The sequence below is a fragment of the Cavia porcellus genome, unplaced genomic scaffold (genome assembly GCF_034190915.1).
Source record: "Cavia porcellus strain 051 isolate PalLab524CR breed Dunkin Hartley unplaced genomic scaffold, mCavPor4.1 scaffold_10, whole genome shotgun sequence".
Lineage (NCBI taxonomy): Eukaryota > Metazoa > Chordata > Mammalia > Rodentia > Caviidae > Cavia > Cavia porcellus.
In genome coordinates, this window is record NW_026947493.1 from 16299304 (window position 1) to 16318082 (window position 18779).

At 40.8% G+C, this 18779-nt stretch overlaps 1 protein-coding gene across 26 annotated transcripts in view; it reads right to left on the bottom strand.

Annotated features, from left to right (window-relative positions):
• Positions 1-267: 267 nt before the first annotated feature.
• Positions 268-18779, bottom strand: part of Thrb (thyroid hormone receptor beta) — a 367382-nt gene continuing 348870 nt past the window's right edge. For 24 of the 26 annotated variants that reach the window (XM_063257026.1, XM_063257019.1, XM_005008297.4 and 21 more), the window contains 2 exons: positions 17675-17933; positions 268-13267 (listed from right to left, as the gene is read on the bottom strand). In XM_063257026.1, the coding sequence (XP_063113096.1) occupies positions 13026-13267; positions 17675-17933 (501 nt within the window). In that variant the 3' untranslated portion in view covers positions 268-13025. The remainder of the gene's footprint in view (positions 13268-17674; positions 17934-18779) is intronic. The other 2 variants (XM_063257035.1, XM_063257034.1) reach the window with 1 other exon arrangement.

Below are 18779 nucleotides of genomic sequence, written 5' to 3' on the forward strand. Positions count from 1 at the left end.
GAGAATTATTTCTCAGAACACTAGGGATGCTTAAGTTCTTGGAACACCAGGGATGAATGTAAGTTTATTTGAATCTATGGGGTTAGTAGTTTTACTTTTAGGATGTATGTTTTTGGCTCTCTACCACCCCTGTCCCAGTATTCCTGTTTATATGAGATGTATTTGTATATTTTTTCAGAGAAAGCGAGACAGAGATAGACACATTTATAGACATAGACAAAGACAAAGCACGGATACAGACACAGAGAGAGAGAGAGAGAGAGAGACTGGGAAAGAAAGATTACACTGGATTCCAGGAGACTGATTGCCCTTGATTTTTATGACAAGCTGGATGTCATCAATTCTTGTAAATATATAGCTTGTAATCACTATTTTGGAGGGAAAATTTGTACCAATACATTTTTAGTCTTGCTTGTAATCCATAGTAATTTAGACTGGTCAGAATCATGCCTACTTTTGATAGATGTTCAAAATAAATTGTCTTCTGTAGCTCTGAAACCTTATGATATACCCACGCAGCACTAGTTCACTAAAGAACTTCAAAATACAACCCCAGCTCTGGCTATTTTAAGGCATCAGTGTACCCATAGTGTACTCTTTATTCTCCAGATACCTTTCTACAGCGAATGATGGTAGCATTGAATAAAAATGTGCTGAAATGTAGGAGAAAAATTAATTCATTGCAGACCAAGTTCTGTTCTCTAAACTATGAATTGTTGGAGAGCCATCTCAAACTGCCTGCAGGCTACACTGTTACTCAGCCAAGATGATTAAGAATAATTTTGGTCAAAATAGTGTCGTGCCTGGGCAAACAACCAATGTGAAGTCTCAACCAAAGACAATTAAGTGGAGATTCATTTTATGATAGACGAATAACTCGTGATATTCAACATTATTCAGATAAATCAGTGGCATCACAATGTCCCTAGTGTGTCAGACTATTCTAGAATTTATTTGCCATATTTCTTCACACGTTAGAGTTGCTCTTTGATTCTGGCACATCATTCTCTCTGGTAATGGTTTCAAATCAGCTGGTCTGATTCATGGCTGCACAGAGAAGGGTTTCTTAGGAGCTGGTAGGATGATTGTTTAAAAAAAAACGAGAGACAGATGGTAGACTTATTTTTCTGGCTCCTCTGCTTTTTCAGGGAATAATTATGTATCCAAAGTGAGTGGCATCAGAAGCTGAATCCTACTGAAATTTCTCTCATGTATTTTCTTATTGAGAACCTAAGATTTAATAGTAGGGATGGCAAAGTCCAGAAGCAAGCCCTGAGGATATGGTTACAATGTGCCGTGGGCCTGGAGTAGATCTGAGGCCAGATCTACAACCCTTTCTCTTTTCTTCCCCATAATCATTGTACTGGTCAGCTTTCCCATTTCTAGGACAGAATGCCTGACATATATAATTTGAAGGAGGAAATGGTTTATTTTGCTCACAGTCTCAGAGGATTCAGTCCATGGCTGGCTGGCATCAAGGTAGAAACATCATAGACGAAAGGTAGGAGAGCAAACTGGTCACTTTATGGAGGCCCTGAAGCAGAATACAGGGAAAGAGTGCCAGACGGGAAGTTGCCAGAGATGAGATATGATCTCCAAGGTTGTGCTCTCATGACCTAGCTAGACACAATCAAAAGTCTGCTTTACTTTCAAGCCAATAAAGTGGACACTCAAGAGTAACTAGCAGAGTTAACTATCCTTGATTTCGTCTCTGGTTCTGGGACCTGATTTTGAGATTGTGTGCCTCACCACAACCCTGTTAATCAGTCATTTAATGATCATTATCATGAGGGAATTGTATAACATGGGTGTTTCAAAAAAGAAGTAGTTACCAGATGGTCAACACCTGTCAGTTTTGTGAGGGAGCAGACCTCAGATATGGGAACTTGAGGTAATTATTCTCCTTATTTTATTGTGGCAAAAATTAGCCTTTTGGGCCCTTTTGTTTTCTTTATCTCATCCACGTAAGTGCCCAGTCTACTGTGTTTTATATCTGTCCTTGGTTATGTATAACTTCATGTAAAATATGATGTTCTTTTGTATCTGTGTAGTTTATATAAATAGTATTATTTTATAAATCTTGTTTTGTTTCTTACAAGTTTCAGTGTGTAGCTCTATTTTAGTGTTTTTGATGAAGCAGAGATTTCCACGGAGGTAACACAGCATTTGCTCCGCTTCCTAGCATGGATTCACTTCTGAACTCCCTGATCCTACGGAATCTGTGGTGCTAGGATGCCCATGGCTGTGGAGCAGAGTGAGAGTGTGAGGTCAGCTTCCAGATCACGAAGCCTGGTAAGAGTGCAATGTAGGAGACACAGGCTGAACCAGTTTACACTCTTACTAAATCCTTCTTTTACATTCTTGCTATGTTTTTGGTATTTCCTATCTGCCTAGTTTGTGGGTCCAGTGGTGTCAATTTTTATGTTATTGATTACTCACGAGGTGGGGAATCTTCATATTCTTGTTAGCAATTTGAGCTTCTCTTGCAGTAAACATTCTATTCTGGATGGCATTTTATGTCTTTTTCCTTATTTATTTCAAAATCTACTACACATTCCTGATATTAATTCTGTGACTTTCCAGATATGGCAAGATACTTTTCTTCTTAATCTGGGTATGGTTTGCTATTTTGTTCAGGACTTTCGCTGTGAATGACAGTAAAGTTTGGTAAGAGAGGCTTTATTCCTTTCCTGTGGAAAATTCCACAAGGACCTTTAATTTTCTAATTTATCCCCATGTCTGTGTGTTATATTAAGTAAATGTATCCACCAGATGTCATCTGAAGCCCTCCTTTCTGAGCTTGGTGAACTTCTTTGAAAACTTTTTCCCCCACTTCTTTGAAACAGAGTGATTCCCAGAATCCTATGACATGTAGGGCAATTATTACTAGTATCTGAACATCCCTTTTCATTTGCTCTAACAAGAACTTTGTCTACATCATGTATTTGCCTATAACTTGACTATCCAAAGTTAAGACTGGTACAGCACATCTTGAAACATGAGGGCTTCTGTCATCTTGTTTGTCTACTCCTCTTCTCTCCCAACCTGCTGCTGTAAATTCTCCTATCAGACCAAGCAACTTGGCACTGCCCAAACCTGATGACTCCCAACTGCTTAGCCAAAAAACACTCCCCCAAAACTCACAGTGCCCCTCTCATTAGGGTGATGCATCTAGTAGCCAACTGGATTATAAACATGCCATGAAAAGAGACATTACTGTTTATATTGCAACACTAGTTGGGTAGTTTTAGAATAGGAACAACTCAATGAGAGAATAGGTGTCTCAGCTTGTGAAAATATGTGTTTTTTACATTAGGATAGCTAGGACTTTCAGGAAGGACAGTGGCAAACATTTCAAAGAAGCATTTGCATTAGTCTTTTTTCAGGGGATAAGGCTTTACCCAGCTCTTACTAGTGCATATTGTAAAAAGAACTTGGACACGGGTCTTGAAAACTCATGGATTCTGACACTTGTCAACTGTAGGGTGCTGGAGAAATTGCATACTTACACTGTGCCTTGATTGTCCTTTTATCAAATATGTGTAAATAGGCTGACACTATTTTCTAATTTTCTGGGATGATTATAGGTAACTGAATGGATCTTGCATGATTCATGATTCCTGGCATGGAGTATGTGTTCATTACACGGTATGCTATTTTTATTTACTCCAACACAGTAGTGAAGAACTCTGGGAGGTGGCAGACACTCAGCACATTCTTGGTGTGCAGGGAACTCTTTAGTAACTGATTAGTAAGTTTGTTTGTTTGTTTTTTTTTTTTGTGTGTGTTAGAGCACTGGAGCAGGGGAAGGAGATGAATATTCTACAATGTTCAACTGGATTCTCACATGGCAGTTCACTTACCAATTGTTAAGGGTTGTTTAAATGTCACCCCAAGACCTCATGCAGTCATGTGAGTGGGCTGCTAGAGTTTGTGATTGATTCAGGGTTCCAGTGTTGGGGTTAAGCTTGTGAGTTCTACACCAGGCCTAGGGCAGATAGCCTGCATACAATATAAAGGATGGAAAAAGGCTTTTCTCTTTCTCTCTCCTCTATCTCTCCTCTCTTCTTGCTTTTGCTGCCTTCTACGGCCATGAACAATTTCCCTCTGCCATGTGCCACCCTGCCTTGGAGCCAGCCAACTATGGAGTGACACCTCTACAAACTGAGATAAATAAATCTTCCCTCCTTTAACTTTGGGTGTTGGGTATTTTGTCTCAGTGATGAGAGAAAAGTGGTTTTGGATATGGGAGGCCCACCTGAGGACTGTTGCCAATAATGTAAAAAGAGAAGTGGAGAGGAAGATGATGCGCGGTTGACTCTCCTAAGAAGCTGGTCCCACTGGTTCTCTGATTTCCCTTTTTTCTTACTGGGAATTGAACTTAGGAACTCATGCTTGCCAGGCAGGTGCTGTGCTACTGAGCTAAATACCTGGCCCCTACTGGTTTTCCTGATATGAACTCAGTTGCTTTCATCCTTGAAGGAGCTTGGGTCCTCTGTGTCACTGAGGATGGCTGAGATTCTCTTTGTGGGAGCTCTGCTCCTTACCTTGAGCATTGCTTCCTAGATCCAGTGCAGATCCTTCAGCCTGCTGGTACAGATTCTTCATCCTAGTGGCACAGACTTTCTAGCTTCCACCATTGAACTTCGGGCCTTCTCAGTGCAGATCCTTGAAGCAGACTTGCGTGAGACATTGTTGTAGGCTCTAGGCCTCCAGCTGGACTCGTGGAGGACATTGCCATGAGTTTTAGGTCTTCAGCTGGACCCATACAGGATATTGCTATGGGTCCAGGCACTCAGATGGATTCTTTGGGTCTTTAATACATGGGAAGATCTCCTGTACTCTTCTGCATTTGACTTTTTGGGTGAATATTATGAAATAATCTTATAAATTATATGTCCTATATTAAATCTATTCTCTTGTAAACCCTGAGTGTAACAACAATGAATGATCTTTGGAGATCTCGTATTCTTTGTCTTTTGATATTGTTCATTTTCTTAAAAGTTTTGTCTGCTTTTGATTTTAGATAGTGAAGTCCTAAAAAAAGCTCTTTAGGGCTAAAACTGCCCATCGAAAAAGTTAGAATGGACCTTCACTTTTATATCTGCCATAAATGAGAACTGTGGCATCTTTCTAACATTCAGGATAAAACTGAGGAGTATTTGTTCCTATCTTTGCATTTATTTATGGCTACAGGAATTTTCTGATTTGTTAACTTGAAGGTAGTATATTCTATATGGATCTGCCTCCTTTACTGCCTCCAGTGTTAGGTACAAGAAAGTTCAAACAAAGAGGACATTATCAGTTTGTCTTGAAAGATACGCCACTTTTTATCTTTGCATAAAATAAAGTTTTGTGGAGAAAAGTCAGTGCCTCCCAAGAATTAGCCATTCTGGGACTGTGAGGACCCAACAAAAAGCCAACTAGCCAGCCTTTCTGGTAAGCCACACAAGCCACCCAGGTTTCAGGAAGACAAAAGTCAGTGCCTCTAGTGGGCCTACTGGCGCATGGGCTGAGAATCAATCCCCTTCCCTCCCTGTAAGCAACCTACTGGTTCAGACAGGCTGAGTTGATAGCAACTAAGGTATATATAGCAATGCTTGTATTGTCTGGTTGATTTTGCAGGCCTGGGGCCAGCAGTCAACACCTCTCGGGAGGATGACAATATGCAATATAGTAAATGTGGGGAATTTCCTTCTGTCCTGTCTTTGAAATCCAATATTGTTCTCAGTGTTTTGCTTCACTCTGATCAATTGTTTTGCTTTATTCAATACTCTGTTTTGTTTTTGGATTGATTTTGCTGTACCTGATGGAATGGACAATGATTGTAAAGATAACAAGATACACTATGGTAGCTATCGTTTTCCTGGTATCCTGCTTGGAAGTTCTACCCATTTTGCTACTTTGTTTTGATTGGCTTTGTTGCGTTTTGTGTTGTGGGATTTTACTACCTTTAAAATAAAAAGAAAAACCAGATAAATGAAGTTTTATGAAAAATGTCCATTGCCTTTTACAAAATTGCAATATTGTATAATACTGCAGTACATCTACTCAGAAAAATTTTGTCCTTGAAATGAGCTACCCATGAGAAAAACTGATGATGTATAGTTGAATGATTGGTTTATATGTACAAGAAAATGTAACTGGGGGAACAATTAAGTTACATTGTCAATTTGCATTAAATTAAAAGTCCCTATATAGAATGATCCATGAATATAGGTTTGTTGTTGAGGTGTGTTATTCTTTTTGGCACTTGAGAGCACATAACGGGGAGAACTTGTATCAGATTACTGTAGACTCTCTAACTTTCATTTGCCTCATCAGGTCTGAGAGCTGCTGGCCTCCTCCTAATTGCCATCTGGTCTCCCACTCATTTAGAGGAATAGAAACCAGCTTGTTCCACTTGGGAGATTGCTTTACTTCTGAATCATGAGCCTGATCTGTGGCCAGATCTAGAAGTGGAGGAGAGTCAGTCTCTGCTTTGATAATGGGGTTGATTATGCTGAGAAGCAATAGTTCATATGGGCTGTTGGGAGAGGGAGTATTCAGTTATGCTTGGTACTAAGAGTAGTAATTCAGTATTCATAAAGCTGAGGCAGGAGGATCATTGCAAACTTGAGACCATCCTGGGTTACAAAGTGAGCCTAAGGCCAGCCTGAACTGCATAGCAAGACCCTGTCTCAAAAAGACAAAAACAGTAACAACATAAAAGAGGACTCAGCACTGCATCTTACATTTTCTCTCTCTCCTCCTATGCCTCACTGCCTTTTGCCTTCCTGCCAGCTTCTTTGGGGCTCTGCTCTCAGGAAAACTGAGACTAAGACAACTGTCTTCTTATTTTTGTATAACTTCAGACTACATTTTACAGATACACTTTATCTATGAGTTCATTATTGTCTAACGTTAGTGAACTCTGTCCTAAAAGGGTATCACATGGTACATTTGCATCAAGTAGCTTGTGGATTATCTTGAGATTTGTAGCGCCCTACATTTTAGTAGTTATACTAGTTTTATTTTGAACAGAACTTGTGCCTGTTGATGAAACCTGTGACATTTTGCTTATTTACAAAGCTAAAGGGCCCTGAGTAAAAACTAGGATAAACTGTCATCTTGAAGGTGAGAGAGCTCACCAATATGGTCCTCCAGTTTAGATTATTGGAATTGTCCAGTTTGTCCATGATACCAGCTCCATTATCAAATGAAGCCAATAGATTAGTAGTAGCCTATAATTAGTAGTTGGGGCTGGCTTTGTCTGTAATACATACAAAGAGCTCTCCAGGTAAAAGGAATTAACTGATTTAAGAGGCAGGGAAGGGGAAGGTAGATGTGTTCATTTGGGTGCAGTTGGGAGGTACATGATATAAAAAACATAAATATAAAAGTTGTACTTAGCATTCTGAACAGAGAGTGGAAGAACTCGGAAAATACAGAAACTAGTAATCTGTTCTGATCTAGTCTAGGGAAATCAATGCTTGCTCCATCTTAACTGGGATGACTTTTTTCATGAGTCAAGGGGAAGGTATTCAAGCGCTTCTTTTGGATAGTGTTAATTTGGTCCATGTTCCAGCCAACTCATACTTAACTTCCTCTGTATCCACAGCCATGCTAATACGGATGTGCTTTCAGACTAACGTTCCGTGTGACCACTTGTTGCTTTTGCTTCCTAACATCATTCCTCCACTTACTAGAGAAGCAAGACTTAGAATTTTCTTCGAGGAATCATTCCTGTTCCAACTCCCAGTCCTTATTTTAGGTGGGGTTGATGATCCATCTTTTCAGTCACTTAGTTCCAGGAGTCAGCTCATTAGCACATCACTTCTCTTCACCCTAGTTTTTGATGCAGGAATGGTCACATGACTCAATTTGAGTCTACCATGAGAATCAGTCCTGAGGTTTTCATTGGACATTTTGCGGGGAAAAGAAACTGTCCTTCTGTTATATTTGGAGCTCTAGTGCTAATTCTGGAGTCAGCGGTGGCCCCTGGAAGGTGAAAAGCTATTGGAACATGAAGTTTTTGTGAAGTAAAAGGCAAAGTGAGGTACTTTTTGACATACTGAACATTCAGATCAGGCCATGGGTGAGGTGTCACCTCCTCAGATTTTCCAGGTATTAAAGGCAAAACTTCCTTTATGCTTGAACCAGTTGACTTAGCTTTTTGTCACTTGACACAGAGAGTCCTAACTGACATGTGTTGATGCAGTGGGGACTGAGATAAATTTTGGTAGCTACTGTCCATGTAATTCCATTAATAACATTATGGAATATTTTGAGATAAGAAAATGACTATATTCCTTGAGTCTCCAAAACCTCTTTTCTCCTTCTTTCATCTCTGTAGCCCCTTCCAAAGTGGTTGCCATCAGAAACCTTTCCCTCCTTTCCTCCTCCTCCACATAAATATGCTTGTTCCAGTGGATGTTTATGAAACAGAACAACCAAGTTGCCCTGCCTCACCCTACAGCACAAAGGTGACGAGAGCAGGCAATTTTGTACTATTTAGAAAGTAATGATATTTAAAGAAAGAGACAGGAAAGTATATCCATTATAAGCTTTTTCTTTTTTAGAATTTAAGCTTATTGAGTTTATCTATGCCCACTATATTCATAATTACAATTTGATATCTGCATACAAAAGCTATGTAAAAATTCATTTTTCCCAAATATACAAATTTCCTTTTTGAATAGTTTAAAACATTTTGATCACAGATTTCAACAGAGTTTTAGGCTGAAAAAAATATTACCAATCTAGCAATATCACTTAACACTGTTTGCAAAACATAAATCTTCCAATGACTGTAAATCTTCTTTTCTGTAGCATTTTTCTGATCCTCAGGGCATGAAAACATACAGTAAAAAAGAAATAAAAGTGTTTTCTCTGTGGAAAGCATGAGCACTTTTTAGGCTCTGATCAAATTGATGATGCCAAGTCCATAAGGAAGAATCAAAAGAAAGAAATGATATAAAATCATGCCAGCTCATTCATGCCCTGATCACTTATCAATGAATGTGTAAAATGTCTACTTTCATCTCACATTGTGCTCCATAATTTTCACGAGGACTATCTCCATCCTGAAGAGGACAGATTGATATTTGATTGTCTTGTGCATAAGGTGGGTCAGCTTTAACTGTGCAACAGAAAGCCACAAACAGCGTTTTACCTGCACGATATTGCTCTTGAAGGCGGCATTAATTAATGTGGAAACACACTAGAAATGCACACATTTTGCATTTGCAAACATTTATACAGCACAGTAAAAATTCTGTGATAAGGCCAAACCTTTTTTTCCTCCCTAGTCTATTTTTTTGTGTTTTAATGTCTTTTTTTTTTAAAGATTAAAGTAAAATATTTCAATTGTAAAAAATACACACTGGGCAAATCCTTACCTGGATAATAAATATCTACATCACAGTACAATAAAATTTCTCTATAAAATTTAAATATGGATTACCATCTATCACTATCAAAAGAAACACTATGCTAATATTTCCATATTATTAAAATAATAGGAAAAATTACGAGCTTATTTTAGAACCTGATGCCATGGCCATTGGAGGGGGCAAAGAGATTCAAATGTCTGTCTTTTTTCTCCTTTTGAGGAGGACTGTGACTTTGGTTAGTCACTTAAATTAAGTTCATGTAAAAGGTTTAGCCTTACAAACGCTGGCTACATTTCAAAAACCGTAAGACTGACTTCATAATTTAGGACTCATGCAGCAAAAGGTCAATATGACACAGAGAGGTTAGAGTTCCATAGAATAAAAATGTATCACTGACAATGACATGCTTTGAGGGTGCTCAGCAATTCCAGGGAGGCTGAGTCAGGGTGGGGGACTTAGTGTTGGAGGACTGAGGCTTGTACAACTGTTTGCAAGGAACCATGAGGATGGCGAATGGCGTTGCGGGAGCGGAGCAGGGACTGGCAGTCCTCCCGATGGTGGCACTGCAGGCTGAGGTGGTGTCCCTTGGGGAACAAGTGAGGGGCATCACTGGGCTGGGCTTTAACACGTCAAATGCGTCACCGAGGACTGAAGCTCGTTGGACTAGAAGCTCTGAGGCAGCACGTGGTGTTTTGAGCAGAATCATAAAGAAGGAAATTGCTTACTGTTCTTACTGTTTCTGGAAGGACTGCATGTCTAAACTGAAGAGCAAAGTACACTTGACGGCTTATACACACGCGCATACACAGGTACCTAAGAGCACATGGTGTGTGCACCCACCCCTTCCGATCCCTAAGAGGCAGAGATTTATAACTGAGAACCCCAGAAGTGTGGGTGCATTCTCCTCTACTGGAATGTCTCCCCACACGCAGGGAGGGGTGAAGATTCTTTCTATGAGATCCACACTCGATTTGGACGTCTGGACAATATTAAGAAAAAAGGTCAAAAAGAAAATCAGGACCAAATCCTTAACAATCAAGTTTTACTAGACGGAGTCTTGAGATGCACTAAGTACAGCTGGAAGTTTCACACATCACTAGGGGCACGATCCTCTGAGACCCTAAAGCTTTGCCTGTGAACCAGAAGCACTCTGAGGCTGGTTCTATCAGCATAAGGTGTTCAGCTTTCAACAAACTTCTAGAACAGTGCTTTGGCTGTGCAAGGCAATTATTACAGAGCCGAGGACCACACATTCCTTTGCCTGGGGATGCTACGGATATGTCACCATTTGGCCAATGCCCAGTTACGGTCACTCCCCCAAAGCATTCTAACCTTGACCTCAGCATCTGTGAGCCTGTCCAGTGCCACACTTGCTTGTCTTCCATTCATTCCTTTAGGAAGAAAAACTTGCCCAGATGGAAAACACCTTGAGCTAGAGATGGCTGAGTGTTCTTTCAGAGAGCGCTCCCCAAGGTGAGCCAAGAGAGGGGCCAAGGTGGTATCAGAATAAGTCAGTCAGTCAGTAAGGATACTGGCTGGAGGCTGCGTGGAGAGGAGGAAACCCAGAACAGCTATCTGGAGACAGAGCCAAGTAGGTAATATGCTTAGGAATTTCATGATTATATGTTTCTTTTCATCCATTTCCTGTCTCTCATTAACATGTTCCATAGAGATATTCTTGTTTTCTTTTCCCAGAAGCTTTAGAACATCACCTCTCACCCCAATTATTTCCAATCATTTTTGGTATTTTCAGTACTGTTCCCTTCCTTCTCCCAAGGGCACACTGCTTCCTCTAGTTGACTAGTATTACATCAAAGTCTTATCTTGAATTGGTATCAAATATACATTTCTTAACTCTTACTGGATTGTACTCTTTGTAAGTAAGCTAGAAGTTTGAATATGAAAGAAACCACCCAAAAGAACCAGCCCCCTCCCCCCAATTTATACAGTGTTGAGGGTGAGATGGATTTTGGAGTCTTGATTTGCTCAACAGAGAAGAAAACCAAGACCCAAAGTCCTGAATCTACCAGCCAGCAGAGTACACACTGGAAGTCAAGTGGCCTGACTTCTAGGCCAGTTATGCTTCACAAACCTAAAATGAAATTAGTCAACTTGGTTTTCACAGTGACTTTCATTCCTTCGCTTTCAGGTAAATCCCAGTGATATGGCTTATATTCCCCAATATTTCTATGATAAGGCAGTAAAAGGCAGGCAAACGAATAGTTTACATCTACTATGCCAGTGAGGAATGAGGTACATTCAATTGCATGGGCACACTCTTGGCCCATTTTCTGAAGCTGAAGTGATGAGGCATCACCTCATTTTTTTGGGACAGTTCCTCCATGTTGATTGGTGGGGTGGTAGAGTGGCAGGTTGGGCAGGGAAGGTGAGAGCGCGTTCTCTCAAGCATTCTTCAGGAGTTTTCTGCTGAGTGTCTGTCAGGGGAAAGCTATGGAAGGGACTGGAGGAGCAGCGTGGGGCTGATGATGGTTAGAGAGCATCGAGCTGTGTGGAACCTCAGAGTCAGAGGAAGGGGAACTAGAAAATATGTGTGAGCAAAGCAAAGAGCTTGAGGCTCTAAGACCAGAAGAAAGCAGCCTTAAGCAATCAGTACACAAATACTGGGTTTCAATTCAGAATGAAAATGCACTAATCTTGCACCAGAATTCCTCCCAATAAAACTCAAATTTCAGCTTTCCTCTCCTTGATTAGAAGATACCATCCAAAGGAAATCTGTTGTCAGCTCAGCAAAGATGCAGCCAGGAGAAATAACTTCAGGAGCTTGGAGATGACAGATCAGATGCCATTGAAAAGTGATGACACCCTGTAAATAGGTTTGATTTCTGTGGGAACACTTCTGCGAGCCAAAATTGTAAAGAAGCCTTTTTACCTCACAGTTGTGCTACATGAATTTTTGGAAACTGCAGAGTCACTAACATTGGTGAATCTTTCTAATCTCTTTGTGGTGACTCAAGAAAATTATTTTTCTTGTGGCCTCAATCAGGCAGGTAGCTGCACATCTTTGAGTCATACCCTTGTATCACTAAAATTAAATCAAAAGGTCACAAAATGATATTGAATGGCTAGCTGATTTCTTAGCACATGATTTTTTCTTCCCATTCCAAGTGAACCTGCTAGGCAAGAACAAGGGCTAAGAACAGATGAATAGATGAAAATTTGTTCAGATCTTTCCCCAAAATGCTGAAAATTGCATTAGCCAAAGGTGCAAAGTATTCTGCTAACTTGCGCCCTGAAAAAATCATATTGGTTCAAGATGACTGTATCATCTTGGCTTTAAGGCTTCCTTAGTCTTTTGTGTGCCATTTGGCTTGCTCAAGTCTTGACCAGGGACAGGTGGGAGCTGGTGATGGCTTGATGCTGGTGAAGTAATGATTAACTCTCACCCCACCTCCACAACTGTAAAGCCTTCAAGGCATTCACATCAAAGAATTGGGGAACAAAATGCAATAGTTACAAGTACCCGCATTCAAGGGGCAATTTCATCCATGTCTTTGCCAAAGATACCTCCTTTTACCCCCCAAATGAGCCTTCCCAACACAGAGACAAAGAAACAAACACAAAAGAGCTAGGCAATGGAATGAAATGACACCCAGTAGTGCTGTTGGAATTATGAGAATGAATCCAGTCAGTCTAATCCTCGAATACTTCCAAGAACAATGGGGGGAACAGTTCTGTGGGGCATTCCACCTTCATGTGCAGGAAGCGGCTGGCATGGCAGGCTCCGATCATCCTCAGATCTGTCACCTTCATCAGGAGTTTTGGCCAAAAGTGTGTCACGTGATGTTTTCGGTAATTGATATAGTGTTCAAAAGCCAGCAGGAAACTATCTTGGTATTTCTCTATTCTCTCAACACAAGCAAGCCCTGGGCGATCTAAGGAGAAGGAGGAAGATGGGTATTAATTCAGAGGAGGAAAGGAGAAGATTTGCTTGATCCAATCCAGTTCTTCAGGGGGAGACAGGCAGATGTGAGCTTTTTTCATCTCCTAGGACTGAGCATGCATAGGTGTGAACTCTGGGGTTCCAGGGGCCAGGGGCCAGGGGCTAGGCGCCAGGGGTCAGGGGAATGGTAGTGCTTTGATCAGAAAAATACTGGTAGTTTAGGCAAATCACTTCCATAGATATGAAAGGGAATGACCACTTTCCAGGGTAAATATGATGAGTTTCCTCTGCCTGGAGAGGAGAGGACAAACATGAATACACAGAGAGGGGAGATACAAGAAGAGACTAGAGCATCGTATTTGCCTGGGGCAGAGGAGGAATGTGGAACAGGATTTCCTTGAAGACAAACACAATATCTAAATTGTTTTTTGGGCTGGAGTGACACACTTGTTCTCTTGCTTTAATCCTGGTGGATATGCTCTAAGACCTCCCCTGGATGCCTGGAACTGCAGGTAGAGCGTCAGAGCTACAGTTGCTCTGTCCTTGGGGAAGGCTGGTGTGAGGACTCCTGCAGATATAAAAATCTGAGGATGCTCAAGTCCCTCATTAGAAAATGGCATAGTATTTACACATGACCTAGCCACATCTACCCATATTCTTTAATCACCCAAGACTATAGTACCTAGTGCTATATAAATAGTTTGTTATACTGTATGGCTTGGGGATTAATGACAAAAGTGTATGCATGTTCAGAATAGACCCTTTTTCCCCCCAAGTATTTTCAATCTGGGGTTGGTTAAATCTGCAGATGCAGAACCTCAGGACATGCATACACACCTTTGACAAAGTTAAATTTATAAATTAGGCACAGTAAGAGATTAGCAGTCATAATGATAATAACAATATACTATAATAAAAGCTATGTGAATGTGCTTTCTCTCTCTCTCAACAGGTCTCCTTGTATTTTTGCCTTTTTACTTAAAGTAGGCACTTTTGGTTTCTTTTTGGCATAGCCAAATTATATGTGTTACTCTTCTTTGCTTTGGGGCTGTAATGGTTGCTATCTAGATGTCCCCTGAGAGCCACATGCACTCAGAGGTGGGTCTTTTGGAAAGTGACTCAGTCACAGGGCACTGTAGCTGTGAGTCACTGAGGACTTGGCCTGGAAAGGTGTATCTCCCTTCTTGGGTTCTTGCTTCTCTCTCTGCTTCCTGGCAGGCATGAAGTGAGCAGCTGTCCTCAGTCCAGGCCCTCCCACCATGCTGCCAACCGTAGAGGGATTGAAACTTCTGAAATGTGAACCAAAATAAATCACTCTTCCTTTAAACTTTTGATTGTTAGGTATTTTGCACTAGTGATGAGGAAAGCAACTAAAATAGGGTGAATCTGTACCCTAGAGGCCAGTTACTAAAGAGTTCTCCTTCAGCTGAAAGGAAGGAACAAGACTATAGCTCATTCATCACTCTAAGTCAAAACAAACTGTATGGGTTTCTGGAATCCTCTAATTTGGCTCAAATAACAAGCTGTGCATTTTAATTTTGTTTGCTTTTATATGTGGCAATGTTGCTCTGTGGATCAGCGCTCTTCCTCTTCTGTCTTGTGTGTGTGTGTGTGTGTGTGTGTGTGTGTGTGTGTGTAAGAATGTGTAAGAATTTTCTTACACATGCTGTGCATGGTGGTGCAAGTCTGTAATTCCAGCACTCAAGAGGCTGAGGCAGGAGGATCACTGTGAGTTTGAGGCCAGCCTGAATTATATAGCAAGACCCTGTCTCAAACAACAGTACCAGCAACAACAAAATAAATAAACCCCAAAACTTTCCAGGATCCTCCAAATTTTGATCTAAAAAGAAAATCAGTATAATGTTGCTTTGGATATCTCTCTTCAAAGAGAAAACATAGCTTGGGTTTTGAAGCATCAAAACTCTATCCTTTGATGAAAGATAAAAATAATATGGTCATATAAAAGATAACAAAAGAAATGACATTAATGAGCTCAAATCATACTAAAAAGTTATGGAGAGGGAAACATTTTAACTTTTTCCCTTTAAGTCCTTAAAGCAAAAGTGCTCAAAGAAATGTCTTGGGATCTTTTCCATTTTTGCTTTCAGTTTCTCTGCAGGGTCATGAAACCCAGAAATAGCACTCTTGCAAGGGTCTTTGTACAATTGAAATGTCAAATACACCCTGGGGCTTCAGAGACAAGGATAAGAGGGGACTGGAGCATTGGAACTCTGATATGTAGATATCATTTGCCAAAGGTGCACATTTTGTATTTTTTTCTGGATCTGGTAGCGTCATTGCAAAGGACCCACATTACTAGGATGGGGAACATTTTAAAGTTATAAAACATGTCATATGACTGTCAGGCAGTGACAGTCTCACAAAAGCAGACTTGAGAGGAATCATTTAGTCAGGTCTTGTTGGCGTTTGGCACCATGCTTAAAGCATTTGCCATCACCACCTGCTCCCTTCACTTAGATCATTTACTTAATCATCTGACTCACTACAGGGAAACATTATTCAGGAACAGAAATCCATTTGTCATAAACAGAAGATAATCACAAAAATTGATGCATAACAAAACCCTTATTAAGTCATAAAGACCCTTTTATCAAAACAAAGTTTCCTGTGACGGTTCTGTGCCTAAGATCACTATCTCACTATTAAAAAGGCAGAAGGCAAGTCCAACAGGGAGTTAAAGTCAGATTAGTACCACACCAGCTCTCTCCTTATCTTATCTGAGACACAACCAGAAATTGCAGAAGAAATAGCGCTCACTCTGTGTGACTTAATGTTATTTAAAACTGTTTTTGTTCATTAAAATCTCAGCTGAAAAGTTACTTTGAGTACTTCCATGAATATAATTCCCCTATATGTAGTTCAGTTCCTTTATTTTAAAGGTCACTGAAGCACATAAAGGCTAGGTCTTGGGAGGGGGGGAGTCTTAAGATAGGCTCTAAGTCTTCTTTCTTTGATAATAGCTAATAGCTTGCTAGACCGAAGGGCTGAGGGCTGTGACCACTCACTGGCTGAATGGCAGCTGCCTCAGCTCTCCAGGCCACTGCATTTCCCTGTCACCTGAACTTTGCTCACATGGCCTCCTGCCTTGTGGAGCCCGAAAGGTGACTCTGTTCAGAAAGCCTGCTAGCAAGACTCTTTGGTTGCATAACACAGTCCCTGAAGGTGGTATCAGACTTGCTGTATTCTATTGGTTAAAAGCAAATCCCAGCTTCTATAAACGCATAAGGGGAGGGGATCACACAATGGTGTGAACACAGGGACTCCTAGAGTCTGTCTGTCACAGTCTCTACAGAGTTTAGTATTCCATTTATTTATACTTGAAATTTTCTATAATAAAAATAATGCCTTTTCAAAATTCTGATCTATCTCAACTTCCTGTAGGAAGCAAACTTGTAAGTCAAGCTAAAAATAAAAAAGGCATTCTACCAAGTTAACTAGAAATCTTCAACTGCATAAAGGAGTCTCAATATACTTGTGACTGATATTTTACCCACATCTTCAGTCATTCATCCAATAAGCATTTCTTGAATTGTGCTGAACAGTACCTCAGGTCCCACATATAAAGTTAGATACATCTTTGTCTTCAAAAGCTTAAACAGCACAGAGGTAAATGTGGATAAACTAAGCAGGGAGTTACTGTCAAGGTGCTCTGGAAATGCAGGGGTGGCTCTGAAACTACTGTCCACTCAAAGGCCAGCAATCTCTGAAGAAAATGTCCGCACCATCCTCTCCCTGTCACTCGGGAGCCCGAGGCTCTGGGAGTGAGCGGTGGTGGGTGACAGAGGGCTGCACATAGTTGCTGCTTTAGTACTCTCGTCCAGAGTGGACTGTTGGTCAGGGCTGGCACTAGGGCTGGTATGACACCATGTGACTATAGAATAGGACTTGCAAATTCTACTTTTGTGTGCTTCTTGGAGTTCAATAGTCATATAAGAAGTGTACATGAGGTCTGAAGCTATGTTTGATGTCTCAGCCGCCTTGCATGTTCTAAGTCTGTGAGTTTTGGGCTGCTGTGTTGCATAGCAGTTAATACCTGAACTCAAGTTGTAGCTGAACCATGAGCAAATTCTAGTGCTCATGGTACCACACACACAATTTATCAAAAAGCTTATCAAAAGCTTATCAGCCCACAGGCGGGTAATTCCTAATGAAAGTGCATCATTTCATAGTGTCTTTCAGATGTTGCCTTTGTTTCCTTCTCACCACTCTGGGAAACTGCAGGAAGCGTCAGACATCTGCATTCTCTAGTTCCCAGGCCATTGACAAACCCCGAGTTTCTCAATGAAGGACAGTAAAACTAAAGGGAGACTGAAACTTGAATTAGCACCAGAGAACTAAAGGCTCTTTTCGTATCCATAATGAGTCTAGGCCCACTCACCTGAAGACATGAGCAGGACAGCCTGAAGCAGGGCTACTTCTGTGTCATCCAGGTTGAAAGACGACAGAGACATGCCCAGGTCAAAGATGGCATCTGACACAACCCCAAGACCCCCATTTTTCAGTTGGCCCCGTGTCACTGCCATTTCCCCATTCAAGGTTAAAGTCTCACTTTCTGGGTCATAGCGCACAGCAGCTCGAAGGGACATGATCTCCATGCAGCAGCCTTTGAGGAGGATTATCTGGTCTTCACATGGCAGCTGAAAAGAAACAGCCCACGTCAGCAAACAACAAGAGGACAGATGCCAGTCAGGAACAACAGGCAGCAAAGTATCACAAAAATAAGGGGACCAGTGTTCGTCCTGCATTCTTTGAGCTCATAGTCTTTACATGGTGGCAAACTTTCTACAGTAGTTTTTTTTTCTTTCTTTTTTTTTTTCTTAAGATAGGATCCTTCTCTAATTCAGGCTGACCTTGAACTCATGGTAATCCTCCTCCTTCCCAAATTCTGGGATTATAGGTGTGCACCACCATGCCGGGCTATAAGTAGTTTTTGTACACCAAGCAATTTTGGTCTCAGTAGGTTGCATTTCTTTCATGACAGATACAGGTCTTGAACTGACATTATAGTCATGTGTGGAACTTTATTAATAACTCCTTAGGTTGGGGTTTGTTACATCAAAATTTCACCTAATAACTACCCAAGAGCAGAGTTTATGCTAAAGTCACCTTTTTTTGGAGGGGGAGTGTCTTACATCTCTCATAGCAGAAGACTACTGCTTAACTCACAACTAGACCTCATAAGAGTTTATTCCTTAAGTCTCACCAAAGGCAGAGAACTAGAAAGCTGCTGACAGATGTATGTTATCTGCAAGGCCCACAGATAGAAAAGCTTTGCACAAGCGCAGAAATGAGATCAGAATTCAGATTTCATGGTTCTTAAGGTTATGTTCTGCTCAGAAATTCAAATACCAGAATTACTCAATACATTATATCTTTTTGCTAGTAGTGTAACTTCATTTTAAGTTCACTTGTTTACCTTGTTACTTAGGACTTATGGTAATGGAGTAACGTTAATAATTATGCTTTAATATTTGCTTAGCAAA